A 14,911-nucleotide genomic window follows, 5' to 3' on the forward strand; every position below is an offset into this window, starting at 1 on the left:
ACCATTGCAGGCATGTGGGGAATGAATCAGCAAGTGGGAAAGTATGTTTGGACTCTCTCTTTCTCTCTCTCACTGTCTCTTTCAAATAAAAGATAATAAAAATTAAAGAAAAATAGAGAATGGCAAAAAATAGGTACTAAAAGAAAGTGTGTCCATTTTGCATGTCTTAATTTCAGGTGCTGTTGGACATGGTGGGAATAGTGTTACAAGTTAAGTAATATGGATTAGATAGGGTAGTAGCAGATAAGAAATAAGGAAATTAAGGGGCTACCATAATGCTGTGGTTAATAGGGCAGTTATAATACCATATGAAAGTGTTCACAGGAACATTTAGCATTTTGACTAAGAAGTGCTGAGAGCATGGCTGAGAGATAGGTTTTTGAAAAAGTAATAGCACTTTATATAGTATTTTTGAGTTTGGGAAGCATTTTGATAGCTTTTTGAGTGGTTAAGAACAGGTTTTTGGCCGGCGCTGTGGCGGCTCAATAGGCTAATCCTCCACCTAGTGGCGCTGGCACACTGGGTTCTAGTCCCGGTCAGGGCGCCGGATTCTTTCCCAGTTGCCCCTCTTCCAGGCCAGCTCTCTGCTGTGGCCAGGGAGTGCAGTGGAGGATGGCCCAAGTGCTTGGGCCCTGCACCCCAGGGGAGACCAGGAGAAGCACCTGGCTCCTGCCTTCGGATCAGCACGGCGCGCCGGCCACAGCGCGCCAGCCGTGGCGGCCATTGTGGGGTGAACCAATGGCTAAAGGAGGACCTTTCTCTCTGTCTCTCTCTCTCACTATCCACTCTGCCTCTCAAAAAAAAAAAAAAAAGGTTTTTAAAATGGACACAGCTACTGTTAGTATGTGAAAAAGGGAGGCTTATGGGGCTTGTGTTGTGGCATAGGGGATTAAGCGCCTGTATGCTATGTGGGTACTTTTTCAAGTCCTGACTGCTTCACTTCTGATCCAGCTCCTTGCCTAGTGCTCCTCGGAGAGCAGCAGAAGATGGCCCAAATCCTTGGGCCCCTGAACGTAGGTTGAAGACCCGGAAGAAGCTCCTGACTCCAGTCTTTGACCTGGGCCAATCCTAGCTATTGGGGCCATTTGGGGAGTGAACCAACAGATGGAAAATTGCTGTCTATGTGACTGTGCCTTTCAAATAAATAAATAGATAACTCTCAAAAAAATTAGGCTTAAAATATTGTAGATAGTGACTACTATATTAGACATCACGCTTAATAGAACATTTCTATCTTTTAAGGCAGTTCTGTTGCATGGTGCAGTTTGTAATATTTTATATAATGAGGGATTGGATTTTATAGTAAAATTTTTTAGAAAGATTTATTTATTTGAAAGGCAGAGTTGGAGGGAAGGAGGGAGAGAGACAGAGACAGAGACAGAGAGAGAGAGAGAGAGAGATACCATCTGCTGGTTCATTCTCCACATGGCTTCAGGGGTCGCTGCTGTGCCAGGCCGAAGCTGTAAGCCAGAAATTTCATTCAGGGTCCCACTTGGGTGGAAGGATCCAAGTACTTTTGCCGACTTCTGCCTCTTTCCTGGAGGCAGGGAGCTGGATCAGAAGTGGAGCAGCCAGGACTTGAACTGGTGTCATATGACACCAGTTCCTTACTGGTGTTACAACACTGGCCCCATACAGTAAAATTTTTAAAAAGCCAAAAAAATTGAGTTTAAGGCCTGGCATATAACTGGATCAGTCAGAGTTCTCGAAGGAAACAGAATATGTCTTGATTATTGAAAAGGCAGGATGGATTAAGGGAGGCCCCCAAGGAATGTTTTCACTAGTAAAGGAAATCTGAAACGGCAAGAAAATATGGTCTTATTGGAGTTTGGTGGAGTTGTGAAGTGGGTTCTTGACAGAGTTTGTGTTTGCTAATCAGGGATGATTTTTAGAAGACCCGGACTCTTAGACTATGTAGTATAGGTGAGTGAACAGTACACAATGCTTTGTCTCCAATGAACATTAACTAGCCTAATTAACAATGAGCTCGTTAACTAGTTTTTATTCTACTTCTACTTTGTGTTTTTGTGAATTTGAGCAAACTTCTTAGAAACCTAGAAAGGTCTCTTACCTTCTTAGGTCCAGTAACTACTTGGAAACTAAAACAAGCAAGAAACAGCAAATGTGTCCACTGTAGATTTAACAATTTAGAAATATTAGGAGATTAAAAGTTTTTACTTATTTGAGAGGCAGAGAGAGAGGAAAGAAAGTAATCTTTCATCCATGGTTCACTTCCTAAATGCTTGCAATAGCTGGTGCTGGACCAGACAGAAGCCAGAGCCAGGAACTCAGTCGAGGTCTCCACGTGGGTAGCAGAGACCCATATTTGTTATCATCAATAAGTATATTATTGGGGTTTATTAGCAAATACAATACCTGAGTGTAAGATTACGTTTACTAGGACATGAAATAAGGGAGGAACTTCTGTAGAAATACAGAATTCAATTGGTATAGTAATCGAATAGTATAAAATTCTCATTTCGTTTTTTTTTTTTAAGATTTATTTGAAACACACACAGAGATTGATTATCTTCCATCTGCTGGTTCACTCCCTAGATAGCTGTAATGTCTAGGGCTGAGCCAGGCTGAAGGCAGGGGCCAGGGGTTTCATCCAAGTCTCCCACATTGGTGCAGGGACCCAAGCACTTGGGCCATCTCTACTGCTTTTCCTAGGTCATTAGCAGGGAGCTGGATTGGAAGTGAAGCAGTCGAGAGTTGAACCAGTGCCCATATGGGATGCTGGCATTACAGGCGGTGGCATTTTTTTTTCCCAAGAGTTGGTTTTCTTTTTTTAAAGATGTATTTTAGTTATTTGAAAGAGTTACAGAGAGAAGTAAACACACACACACACACACACACACACACACACAGAGGGGTGTCTTCCATCTGCTGATTGACTCCCCAAATGGCTACAACAGCTGGAGCAGAGCTGATCCGAAGCCAGGAGCTTCTTCCAGGACTCCCACAAGGCTGCAGGGGAACAAGCACTTGGGCCATCTTCTACTGCTTTCCCAGGCCATAGCAGAGAGCTGGATTGGAAGTGGAGCAGCCAGAGCTTGAACCGGTGCCCATATGGGGTGCCAATGCTGCAGGCTGGGGATTTAACCTACTATGCCATAGCGCCGGCCCCATAGGCAGCGGCGGTGGCTTTACCTGCTATGCCACAACACCGAACCCTGTGTGTCTGAAACTGATAATCATGGTTTTTTTTTTTTTTTTTTTTTTTTTAAGTTGCTTTCTAAGGCTTTTGTGCTGCTGTTATCTTTGGTAAGATGACAGTCTCTTCTTTCTGCTGCTTACCTTTCTGTGCCCATCAATACCTGATCATGACTTACATTAGACTTGTTTTGAACGCAACAGAGTCTAAAGCCACCTGTTTCATATTATGATTGTTTTGGTTCTATATTAAAGTTATCCGGGTTATTTTAGAACCAATTTCCCACTTCACATTTAGCCAAACGTTTCCTCTCATTTCCATGAATAATTCTAAGCTTACTGGTGATTTTAATCATTGGTACGTATGAATATTTAATGATAAGCAAGTGTCTCTAAAATAATCTTAAATAAATTTTTATGTAAAATATGGAGGTTTTGTGAAGTATTAGCTCAATGTTAGATACTCATTGGGCTTCAGTATATACTTGTGTTTTTTTTTGTTTGTTTTTTTAAGATTTATTTAGTTACTTGAAAGGCAGAGTTGCAGAGACAGAGAGAGAAAGAAAGAGAGACAAGTTGTCCATCCTCTGGTTCACTCTTCAGATGGCTGTGATGCGGGTACCTGGGCCCATCCGAAGCCAGGAGCTTCTTCAAGGTCTCCCATGTGGGTGCAGGGGCCCAAGGACTTGGGTTATCTTCTGCTGCTTTCTCAGGCCATAGCAGAGTGCTGAATCAGAAGTGGAGCAGCCAGGACTGGAACCGGCACCCATGTGGGATACTGGTCCTGCAGGTGGTGGCTTTACCCACTACACCACAGTGCCAGCACCCATACTTGTTTTTTTATGCAGTAATTTTTTTAAAAAATTTTTATTATTATTATTTTTTTGACAGGCAGAGTGGTCAGTGAGACAGAGAGAAAGGTCTTCCTTTTGCCGTTGGTTCACCCTCCAAATGGCCACCGCGGCCGGCGTGCTGTGGCCGACACACCGCGCTGATCCGATGGCGGGAGCCAGGTACTTCTCCTGGTCTCCCCTGGGGTGCAGTGCCCAAGGACTTGGGCCATCCTCCACTGCACTCCCTGGCCACAGCAGAGAGCTGGCCTGGAAGAGGGGCAACCAGGACAGAATCCGGTGCCCCGACTGGGACTAGAACCCGGTGTGCCGGCGCTGCAAGGCGGAGGATTAGCCTGTTGAGCCACGGTGCCAGCCCCATACTTGTTTTTGAGAGAGGGAGAAGTTGAATCTGTTTGAGTTTATGCTAAACGTCATCATTTTGTTTTCATATAAGAATTAAGGAATGTTTCTAAATAGTTCCCTCCAAATGTATTAATGTCATCTGTAAACAAAAAAATTCTGATTATTTGGTTTCTCTCTGTCCATTTTAATTATTGGTTCCTAGGAATTTCTTTGCTTCATTTATCTTGTCCTTAAAATTTCAGCAAACTTTTAGCCAGAGTGTATGTTACTGTGTTGTGTTATCCTATCTGTTAAAAGTCAAAAAATCTGGGGTTGAGATCTGACATACATACAACTAGATCAGTCAAAGATATATAAAGAAACAGAATCTAATTTAGACGGTTCAAGAGACTGTAATGAAGGGACTACAGAAGTGGGGTGGATTTAGAGAAGTAAGAAAATAGTATTGTGAAAGCCTGTTTCAAACTGAACCTTTCTGAGTTACTAACTAAATCTTAATTATTTTCTACCAGACGGTCTGCCAAATCCCGCAGCAGAAGCCCATATTCATCTAGGCATTCAAGATCTCGTAGCAGGCACAGATTGTCTAGATCCAGAAGTCGTCATTCTAGCATTTCTCCTAGCACACTAACTCTGAAGAGTAGCCTGGCAGCTGAATTGAATAAGAACAAAAAAGCAAGAGCTGCAGAGGCAGCAAGAGCTGCAGAAGCGGCAAAAGCTGCAGAAGCGGCAAAAGCTGCTGAGGCTGCTGCCAAAGCTGCCAAAGCCTCCAACACTTCCACACCTACGAAGGGGAACACAGAAACTGGTGCCAGTGCAACACAAACAAACCACGTGAAGGATGTGAAGAAACTTAAAACTGAGCATGCAGCTTCTCCCTCAAGTGGTGGAACTTTAAAAAGTGAAAAGGCAAAAACAAAGCCACCTCTTCAGGTAACAAAGGTGGACAATAATTTGATTGTAGATAAAGCCAGCAAGAAAACAGTCATAGTTGGGAAAGAGAGTAAACCTGCTGCTACAAAGGAGGAATCGGTGGCTGTGAAAGAGAAAACCAAACCACTTACCCCAAGCATAGGAGCCAAGGAGAAGGAGCATCAACATGTGGCTTTAGTAACTTCTACCTTACCACCATTACCTTTGCCTCCCATGCTGCCTGAAGATAAAGATACTGATAGGTAAGCATGAAAAAACTGAGCAATAACTGTTTAAAGAAAAATGTGTCTGAAGTGAGAAATGACTTGACTTTTCCAAGTTCCTCCAAGAAAACTGTCATAAAAAATATAAGTGAATGAATTTTATTTATTATGCACATTTTAAGATGAAGCAGATTTTAAGATGGCAAAATTACTATTTCTGCTAAGCAGTTCAGGAAAAGTTTACTATTGCCTTGGGATGCACTGTATATTTGAGGATGAACTTGGATATTAGAAATACCAGTTTTCTCCTTGGCTTAGTTTTCCTTGGTATATGCAGAGACAGGACATTTTATGAGAGTCTGGGTGACGGAAGTCTCATAAATGTGTATTTCAGTTATTTCTAAGTTTCTTCAGTAGCTTTATGAGTTTATCACTTAAGATTATATAAACTTTATTATAATATAAATTAGAAATTTGTAATAGTTTAATTATTAGTTTATAAAACTAGGAGGTGATATCTTAATTCTTTTAATTTTTTGGCCTACCTTGCAATTAGGTAATAATCACATTAAATTACAGAAAACTCTTAATGTAATTATGCTTTCTTTTAACATGTTAATAAGGTTCTGTTTTGAATATTGGGGACATGGCTTTTTTTACTTTTGAAACATTTTATTCTTAAGAAGATGAAGGTAAGAGAGACTTAAAATAACAGTATTTCTTATATTTCTTCCTAGGGTAGAAAAATTATGCTGTTGTGTGATTTATCTGCGTATTATACCACTTAACCATTTTTATTTTTAATGAGGAATTTAGAGATGTTCCCCCCCTCTGCTATTAAAAAGCAACTGTATGAACACTTTTCCTAACTGACTTTATTGAATTTCAAAACAGATGGATTAAACGTCTTTCATGTGCTTACTTTGGCTAGCATGAAAATTTTGTAATTTAAAACAAAAGCTCAATTATGATTCCTGTGTTTCATGCCCTCTGATTTGCCTTTTTTCTACAATCAAAATGTTACTGGGAGACATCATCCTTGTTACCTAATTTTATTTCTCTAATTTTAGTATTTACAGGTTTGACTCTTTTCCAGGAACACTGAAGGTTTATAACTGTAGTGAGTTGTAATTTTGATGGATCCTGAAATGGATTCTTCTGTACTGAGAAGCTTAAGTGCAAAATTATTATTATTATTTAGAGAAACTCATTACTGAGAATCCAGGTTTTAGTGAGAATGGTGATTCTATACTTTATTCTTCATGCATACTTTACGGTTAATTTTTACCAGGGACATTTTCTTTTCTTTTCTTTCCTTTTTTTTTTTTTTTTTTTTAAGACTTATTTATTTATTGGGAAGAGTTACAGAGAGAGGAGAGGCAGAGAGAGAGAGAGGTCTTCCATCCGATGGTTCATTCCCCAGTTGGCCACAACGGCTGGAGCTGCCCCGATCCGGAACCAGGAACTTCTTCCAGGTCTCCCACATGGGTGCAGGGGCCCAAGGGAGTTGGACCATCTTCTGCTTTCCCAGGCCATAGCAGAGAGCTGGATTGGAAGTGGAGCAGCCAGGACTAGAACTGGCGCCCATATGGGATGCCAGCGCTTCAGGCCACAGCGTTAACTTGATATGCCACAGCGCCGGCCCCGACAATTTCAAGAACTCAGGACATATCTGTGTAACTGCTTAAGGAGGACATTCTCCATGCATCTGTATTTAGAAAGGTGGTTCCACATTTCGTTCTTAGTCATTAAAATCTTTTTGATCCACCTTTTCTGTTTTCTCTGACTTTATTTTTTGTTGTGTCTTTGCTCTTCTTTCTTTGAACATGTTTGCATGTTTCATGGATATGGAAATTTTGTAAGATTCCTAAGTAGTCCTGCTAGCATCTCCATGTAGCTCATGATTGATTCATTATCAGTGGGACTTTCTTTGTTTTAGTAGCTACAATTTAAGTACAGGTTAAGTATCCTTACTCTGAAAATCCAAAAATTTTTCAGCACTGACATGACATGTAATGTGAATTTCAGATTTTTTGATTAGGGATGCTCAGTTGGTAAAGTATATGCAGATATTCCAAAATCTGAAAAACTCCAAAATCTCATATTTCTGATCCTTAGCATTTTGCATAAGAGATATTCTACCAAATGTTAAATGTTTAAGAACAAACATTAGCTTTTTTATTTTTAAATTTTTTATTTATTTATTTTTTGACAGGCAGAGTTAGATAGTGAGAGAAAGAGACAGAGAGAAAGGTCTTCCTTCCTTCTTTTGGTTCACCCCGCAAATGGCCACTACGGATGGCGTGCTGTGCTGATCCAAAGCCTGGAGCCAGGTACTTCCTCCTGGTCTCCCATGCGGGTGCAGGGGCCAAACACTTGGGCCATCCTCCACTGTCTTCCCGGGCCACAGCAGAGAGCTGGACTGGAAGAGGAGCAACCGGGACAGAATCTGGCGCCTGGAACCCGGAGTGACGGTCCCGCAGGCGGAAGATTAGCCTAGTGAGCCGAGGTGCTGGCCAGCTTTTTTATTTTTAAAAAAGGTTTTTTGCGATTAAATAACAATGTATTGTGGAGGTAAATGTTTGGCCTACTAGTATTTTAAGGTACTTTTGTACCACATCACAGTGCCTAGGTTCACTAAAGTCCAACTCCCTGGGAGGCAGCAGGTGAGTCGCCACCACCCAGCTTGGGCCTCACCCAGTCTTGGTTATTGTGGACGTTTGGGTAGTGAACCAGCAGATGGCAGCTGTCTCTCTTTGCCCCTTGATTAAAAAAAAAAAAAGAAAGAAAGAAAGAAAGAGAAATGGCTAAATGGCTAAAAGTGATTACTTTTAGAAGTAAATGTGGTTGAAGGATATCATTAAAGCAGAAGACAGTTAATAGTTCTTGTGCAACTAAATGAAATGCTGTAAGTGAAACCTCCCCATTGGGCTGTAATACTAAGTGTAGTTTTTGGTCCATTTGTGTCTCCTGTTAGTGTTAGTACTTGTTCTTTCTTTGCCTCAGTCTGTTTAGTTCTATCCAAGGGTGAATAGCTTAGTTGTGAGGATTAAATTAGTTAATGGACAGAATTTTGCAAACTGTAAAAGCACAGTGAATCTTGGATATTCCGATTATTTGTCTTTTTTTTTTTTTAAAGATTTATTTATTTGAAAGGCAGAATGTGATGGAGGAAGAGGGTACTTTCTGTTTTGCGCTAAATAGCTACAAGGATACTTCAAAATATTCATAGAAAATGTAATCAAACATAAGCTTATTTTAGCACTCTGGATTTTGAGATCCATGCATGGTGTTTTCATGAGACACACTTCCCATGGATGTTTTTGAAGACACCTTGTATGCATGGGTTTCAAAATTTTATTGCATCAAGACAGACTTTTTTTTTTTTTTGACAGGCAGAGTGGACAGTGAGAGAGAGAGAGAGAGAGAGAAAGGTCTTCCTTTGCCGTTGGTTCACCCTCCAATGGCCGCTGCAGCTGGCGCACTGCGGCCGACGCACCGCACTGATCCGATGGCAGGAGCCAGGTACTTCTCCTGGTCTCCCATGGGGTGCAGGGCGCCCCGACTGGGACTAGAACCCGGTGTGCCAGCGCAGCAAGGCGGGGGATTAGCCTAGTGAGCCGCGGCGCTGGCCCAAGACAGACTTTTAATTCTGTTTTCCTTGACCTTTTTGAGGTACCCTTGTATTGAATATGGTTTGTAAACTATTCCTCTTGATGTAAAGAAGCAGTCTTTTTTTTTTTCTTTTTTTTTTCCAGATATTTTACTGAAAGGCAGAGTGACAGAGAGGAGATCTTCCATCTCCTTTTTTTTTTCCCCAAATGGCCGCAACAGCTTGGGCTGGGTCAGGCTAAAGCCAGGAGCCAGGAGCTGGGAACTATATCTGGGTCTCACATGTGGGTGGCAGGACTCCAACTAGTTGGGTCATTGTCTGCCTTTCCAGGTTCATTCAGTCATTAGAAAAGTTGAAAGCATAACATTAATATCTGAGGCCGGCGCCGCGGCTCACTAGGCTAATCCTCCGCCTGCGGCTCTGGCACCCCGAGTTCTAGTCCTGGTCGGGGCACCGGGTTCTGTCCCGGTTGCCCCTCTTCCAGGCCAGCTCTCTGCTGTGGCCCAGGAGTGCAATGGAGGATGGCCCAAGTGCTTGGGTCCTGCACCCGCATGGGAGATCTGAGAAGCACCTGGCTCCTGGCTTCGGATCAGCGTGGTGCGCCGGCCGTGGCGGCCATTGGAGGGTGAACCAACGGCAAAAGGAAGACCTTTCTCTCTGTCTCTCTCTCTCACTGTCCACTCTGCCTGTCAAAATAAATAAATAAATAAATAAATAATATCTGTGTAACCTCCATGTGTACTCAGAAATTAACATTTTGCCTGTATATGCTCATCTTCTCTCTGTAGGTATTTAAAAAAACTAATAGGATGTGTGTGTATATACTACTTTTGCTGTACCATTTTATTTTTCAAAGGTTTATTTATGTGAAAGAGTTTCAGAGACAGAGGGAGAGATCTACTGTCTGGTTCACTCTGCAGATGGCTGCAATGGCTGGTTATGGACCAGGCCAGAGCCGGGAACCTCTTCCAGGTCTCCCATGAGGGTAGTGGGGGCCATCTGTGTCTGCTTTTCTCAGATAGAGGTTATACAGACATTGATGCTTTCAGCAGAGAGCAGGATTGGAAGTGGAGCAACCAGGATACAACCAGCACCCATATGGGATACTGGCATTGCAGGCAGTGATTTACAGTGATTTTTACCTGGTACACCACAACGCTGGCCCCTCTTTTAAATTTCAATTTCATTTTCCCATCATCTTTAATAAAAGTTTTTTGTATTTATTCATTGGTGAGGCAAAGAGACAGGGACAGAGAGAAACTGAGAGAGCTTCTATCTGTTGGTTCACTCTCCAAATGCCAGAGGAGTCAAGAACTCAAGCTAGGTCTTCTGCATGAGTGTCAGAGACCCAGTTGAATCAGTTGCCTCCTACGGTGCACATTGACAGGAATGTGGAATCAGAAATGAAGCCTGGACTTGAACCCAGGCACTCTAATATAGATGCCAGAGTCCCAGGCCAAACATCCACCCTGATATTTACTTAATGAAATTTATTTATCTGCCAAGAATAAGCACGGTATCTTGTTTATCACAGTATCATTGTACCTGAGGACATTTATAATGGTTGTATAATATTATTTACCATTTGTATAAATTCAAATTTATCCAGTCTCCTTCACTCTCCAGTTGACTTTAAAGAATTTAGGCCCATAGTCTTAAGAAATTTCCACCTTTGAATTTGTCTGATTGTTTATTCTTGGTGTCATTTAATTTGTCTCTAATCCTTTCATTTTTCATTAACTTAAAAGTTAATTCTTTGGATTAAGGGTGAACAGTATTTTTAGTCAAAATACGTAAGAGGTGATTGTTATATACTTCATGCTGTTGTTACAGGAGAAACAAAATGTCTTACTTTAGTGGTAGTGAGGCAGTGATTTGGTTAAGGTGATGAGCAACCTTTTAATCTCTCCCTATATAAGGATGCATTTCACGTCTATAAGTAGAAGTAAGCTGTAAGATAATACTTTGGGAGTATGTGAATATCTTTTTCCACAACAATTTATCAACTAATGGTTTAGCAACTATTTGATTTGTCTAAATTAGTTATTACACTAGTGGCTGCAAATGGTGATTTGCTAATTCTGTTATTCTTGTTAACATTGGCCAGGCTTGTTTTGTAAATAAGATACCTCCCCCACCAGTTACTCCTTCTAGTCTTGTAGATTTTTATTTATTTTCTGTGTCTGTCATTTAAGAATCACCATTGTTTTTGATGCTTGCTTAAGTTGTCTGAAATTTGGCAGGTAGAAACACCTGACTATTTTATCCTTTTGATGTGAGCTGATTTGTTTGTTTTATGCTTCCTAGCCAAATAACATTTTGGGCTCATTTTGAAATCTGCTTCTCTCCCAGCATTGTCATCTGTTTCCTTCCCCCAGTCCTAAGATAGCTGTTATCTGTGTATTTTCATGCTATATAGTTTTCTTTTTTTTTTTAATTAAAATCATACCATGCATAATGCTCTTTGACTTGCTTTTTTCATTTAATATGTTGGAGATCTTTCAGTGTTGCTATATATAGGCCCAGTATTCATGTTTGTAGAAATGGATGCATCCTACTTATGCTATTGATTAGGAGATTTTTATGTTTAAAATGCTATTACATTTATATATATTATTTTATATATTAATATTTATATATTAGTTTTTGTGTAGATTTAAGAAATTATTAGGATAGCTGCATGACAAAATATATACATTCATTAATTTGATGAAAATTTTCAAGTTATATCTTAATAAGGCCACATACCAATTTATGTTCCTAAATGTGTGAAATTGTTTAACAGTACTGGATATTGTCAATTCTGAATTTTTGATAATCTTTATATAACTTGTTTCTTTTTACATGTTTTGTGATTGACAGTGGTGTGTAGTATCTTTCTGGACATTAATTTATTTTATACCAGTGAATTGCTTGTTTATATCCTATGCTGGCTTTTCCTTAAGATCATTTCCTTTTTTCTAATTGATCTTTAGGTGTACTTATTTTATGGTTCTTTGCCTCCTAGAGTGTGTTCCTTTTTCTTTAAGATTTATTTATTCATTTGCAAGTCAGAGTTACACGGAGGAGAGTGAGGGAGGAAGGGAAGGAGGGAGGGAGGGAGAGAGAGAGAGGGAGGGAGGGAGGGAGGGGTCTTTCATCCTCTGGCACATGGCTCAATTGGCCGTCATGGCTCTAGCTGTGCCGATCCAAAGCCAGGAGCCAGGAACCTCCTCCGGGTCTCCCACATTGGTGCAGGGGCCCAAGGACTTGGGCCATGTTCCACTGCTTTCCCAGGCCATAGCAGAGAGCTGGATTGCAAGAGAAGCAGCCAGGACTAGAACCAATACCCATACGGGATGTAGGTTCTTCAGGCCACGGGGCTAACACACTGTGCCACAGTGCAGGCCCCAAGAGTCTGTTGCTTTTTGGCCTTTGTTTTGTTTCTATATAGGGATGTTTTCCATTTTTATTGTAATCAAATTTACCTTTTTCTTTTAAAACTTTCAGGTTTATAAACAAAGGGTTAATGCAAAAGGTTTTCTTACAGAGATTTTTCTTGGTTACCATGTGAGGAAGGAAGGAGTGGTCTGGTTCTCCACTCCTCTTCCACCCAGTGTTGTTCCCAGTACCATCCATAGAATGATCCATCTCACTAATTTGAAATGCCATATATAGAAATTCTGAAAGATACACCTGTGTTTCTGTACTTTGTTTTGGCTTTTTTTTTTTTTTTTTTTTGCCAGTACCTTAATGTTTTAATGTCTTTAGCTGCATAATGTATTAGCTTTCAAACTCAAAATTCTACCAGAGAGACAGGCAGGTAATATGAAAGTGAAAGGCATGGAGAAAATTAGTCATTAGTGAACAGCCCTGTTGTTGAGCCTCAACTTCAGTGCTGCTGCAAAAGACTGTGCACAATGTCAGTAGGACTTTTGCTATTTTAAAACAGAATCCTGGAATCTGAATATTTATGCAAGTCTTCTGATTTAAAAATATTTACCATTGATTTCTAGGTTTTGGCAAAACATTAGCTAGACTGAGTAACACATTGAATAGACTTCATCCAGACATTGGGATCTCTTTAAATAAGTTGGCCATTTCACAGGGTAAATACATCTTCATTATTCTTTTTAGAAATTTTTGGGAAGTTCCTTTACCATATTCTTAGATTTTATAAACAGCTTGTCAAGTTGCATTTAATGAACTCTTGCTTTGGTTTTGTTAGGGACTGTATTAACAATAAAAGATTAATTTGGCACTGTGGCTTAGTGGGTTAAGCTGCCACCTGCAACACTGGCATCCCATATGAGTGTGGGTTCAAGTCCTGGCTGCTCCACTTCTCATCAGTCTCTCTGCTAATGCACCTGGGAAAGCAGTGGAAGATGTTCTGAGTCCTTGGGCCCCTGCACCAACCTGAAACCCAAAAGAAGCTCCTGTTTCCTACCTTTGGATTGGCCCAACTCCACCATTTGGGAAGTGAACCAGCATGTGGAATATCCCTCTCTCTCTGTCTCTTGCCTCTCTCTCTCTTTCTCTCTCTCTCTCTCTAACTCTGCCTTGCCAATAAATATATTTTTTTTAAGATTTATGTATTGGCAAGGCAGAGTTACAGAGAGAGAGAAGAAGAAGCAGAGAGAAAGAGAAAGAGGTCTTCCATCTGCTGGTTCACTCCCCAGTTGGCCGCAATGGCTTGGAGCTGTGCCGATCCAAAGCCAGGATCCCAGGAGCTTCTTCCAGGTCTTCCATGTGGGTGCAGGGGCCCAAGGACTTGGGCCATCCTCCACTGCTTTCCCAGGCCATAGCAGAGAGCTGGATCAGAAGTGAAGCAGCTGGGTCTCGAACTGGTGCCCATATGGGAGGCTGAGGCTTCAGGCCAGGGTGTTAACCCGCTGCGCCACAGCGCCGGCTGCACAATATGTTATTTTTAACATTCATACTGCACAGATGTCCTTAGGAAAAAACTAATTCTATATCACTATTATCCTTAAGTTTTATGTTTTACAGTTGTATGTAGTGTACTATTTCATCTGGAAGGTAAGGAAACTTAGCTTTGATTAGTGTCTTGCAGTGTGAAATGGCACAAGAAATGCACAGCCATTGCACCCTACCTCACAGGGCTACATTTTTATTGCTCAACTACATTTTTATGTTTTACTTATTTGACTTTCTTTTTTAGCTTACGAGGAAATATTTCAGTAAAAGCTGTTAAAAAAGAAGTAGAAAAGAAACTCCGATGTTTACTTGCTGACTTACCACTGCCTCCTGAGCTGCCGGGAGGAGATGATCTCTCAAAGAGTCCAGAAGAAAAGAAAACAGCAACACAGTTACATAGTAAAAGGAGACCTAAGTATGTGCTTACTTTCTACCTGCTCATAAATTGACTAGAAATGATTCTGGATCATCATAAATTTATAAAACACAAACTTTAAGATTAAATAAAAAAGTGTATTCATTCTTCCAATTTAAGTATATGAATAAGTTTTTTCATAAGTGCTTGCATACCTATTTACTATTACAAATAAAACAAGATTCAATATTCTCTCACAGTTTGCAATGTATTAATTTCTTGGGATATTATATGTATTCAAGATAATTTCTGTAATTAAGATACCTGAGTGACACTGACACACTGAAATTGGCAGGGTAGAATAAGCATTCAGTGAGTCCAAATGAGGAATGGGCAAGCTGTTATGTTTAGCTGCATTTTCCCCTCTAAATGCATTCTTTATTTTTGCAAAATACTTTTGCAAAAGATACAGTGGAAAACATTTGAAATCTGTGTTTTTAGTTAGCTTCAAGTAAGTGTCTAGAGAGAAGAGAGAATTCTT

The 14,911-nt window shown here is 40.6% G+C and overlaps 1 protein-coding gene across 5 annotated transcripts in view; it reads left to right on the plus strand.

Annotated features, from left to right (window-relative positions):
* CDK13 (cyclin dependent kinase 13) overlaps window positions 1–14,911 on the plus strand; it is a 121,926-nt gene that overhangs the window by 29,049 nt on the left and 77,966 nt on the right. For all 5 annotated transcript variants that reach the window (XR_016222667.1, XR_016222668.1, XM_017344445.4 and 2 more), the window contains exons 2-3: window positions 4,865–5,527; window positions 14,260–14,430. Coding sequence is in view for 3 of the 5 variants with exons in the window: in XM_017344445.4 (XP_017199934.3) it covers window positions 4,865–5,527; window positions 14,260–14,430 (834 nt within the window). In the remaining 2 variants the exon portion in view is untranslated. The remainder of the gene's footprint in view (window positions 1–4,864; window positions 5,528–14,259; window positions 14,431–14,911) is intronic.

The sequence above is a fragment of the Oryctolagus cuniculus genome, chromosome 16 (assembly GCF_051225735.1).
Source record: "Oryctolagus cuniculus isolate XC-2025 breed Fujian yellow rabbit chromosome 16, ASM5122573v1, whole genome shotgun sequence".
In the NCBI taxonomy this organism is placed as follows: Eukaryota; Metazoa; Chordata; class Mammalia; order Lagomorpha; family Leporidae; genus Oryctolagus; species Oryctolagus cuniculus.